Source organism: Octodon degus, unplaced genomic scaffold (genome assembly GCF_000260255.1).
Source record: "Octodon degus isolate 3935 unplaced genomic scaffold, OctDeg1.0 scaffold00111, whole genome shotgun sequence".
NCBI lineage: Eukaryota > Metazoa > Chordata > Mammalia > Rodentia > Octodontidae > Octodon > Octodon degus.
Genome location: NW_004524687.1, coordinates 3,497,008 through 3,498,087, shown reverse-complemented (window position 1 = coordinate 3,498,087; position 1,080 = coordinate 3,497,008). Strand labels below are relative to the sequence as shown.

Sequence of the window (1,080 nt, the reverse complement as noted above, 5' to 3'; positions counted from 1 at the left end):
ACAACCACAACAGCTTTCTCTACGGGGCCAAACTGGGAAAATGCTTGCTCTAGAAGCTCATTGGAAACAACTGGAGAAAGGTTCTTGACAGTCAGAGCTGCTCCATGTGTAGCAAAGCGAATTCGCAGAGGTCTGCTCTTCAAAATGGTACCATCCAGTTCTGCTTTTGCAATTTCAGCCAGGGTTCTGGATTCCTTTTTAGGAGGAAAAAATCATTTTTTAAAAATAGCAACAACAACAACAACAAAATCAAAATAATGACCTGCTTCTAGGGAAAACTAGGCAGCTTTTTTTTTCTTTTTTTGTGAAACCGGAGATTGAACTCAGATCCTTGCATTTGCCAGTCAAGCACTTACCCTACTGAGCCATCTCCCCAGCCCTAGGCAGCTTTTAGAAATGCATAATCAAGTTAATTTGTCTTCCTTTAATTTTGCTATCAAGTGTTTTAGGTATTCAAAGATACTTGTAAACATTTTATGAATCCCCCCCCCCTTTTTTTTTGCAGAACTGGGGATTGAACTCAGGTACTTGCACTTGCCAGGGAAGCACTTATTACACTGAGCCATCTCCCCGGCCCATAACATTTTAAGTTCTAATAGGTTATGTTAAAAGTCACCACTTAAGGGCTGGCCAGATAGCTCAGGGGACTAAAGGGCCTGCTTAGGCAGAGCGTAGTGGCTGGATCCCCAGCATGCTCTGCCCCAGGGGCACAATGTGCCGGTGATTGAGACTGGGCACAGTGGCACACCTGTAATCCCAGCAATTGGGAGGCTGTAAACAGATAGATCACTGAGTCTGATCCGTGTAGTGAGACCCTGTAGGCCCCATACACCCTGACCTAAATAAATTTTTAAAAAGCCACCACTTAAATTGCTCATACACAAGTTACATAAATGAATAAAATTAAAAAAAAAAAAACTACATGTATTAAAACAGAAGGTTTTTGAGATGAAGTGCCACTTAATAGAAATTATCAAGGAAATAATGATTCTTTTATGTCTCCTATGTTTTTAGTACTGATATCTTGTTTGGTGTGGTGGTGCACACTTTAATCCCAGCATTCAGGAAGCTGAGACAAGA

The 1,080-nt window shown here is 41.3% G+C and overlaps 1 protein-coding gene across 1 annotated transcript in view; it reads right to left on the bottom strand.

The window, feature by feature from the left end:
* Nucleotides 1-1,080, bottom strand: part of LOC101588789 (paraspeckle component 1) — a 98,895-nt gene that overhangs the window by 91,120 nt on the left and 6,695 nt on the right. Inside the window, exon 2 of the mRNA XM_023699167.1 lies at nucleotides 3-194. Coding sequence (XP_023554935.1) covers nucleotides 3-194 — 192 coding nt within the window. The remainder of the gene's footprint in view (nucleotides 1-2; nucleotides 195-1,080) is intronic.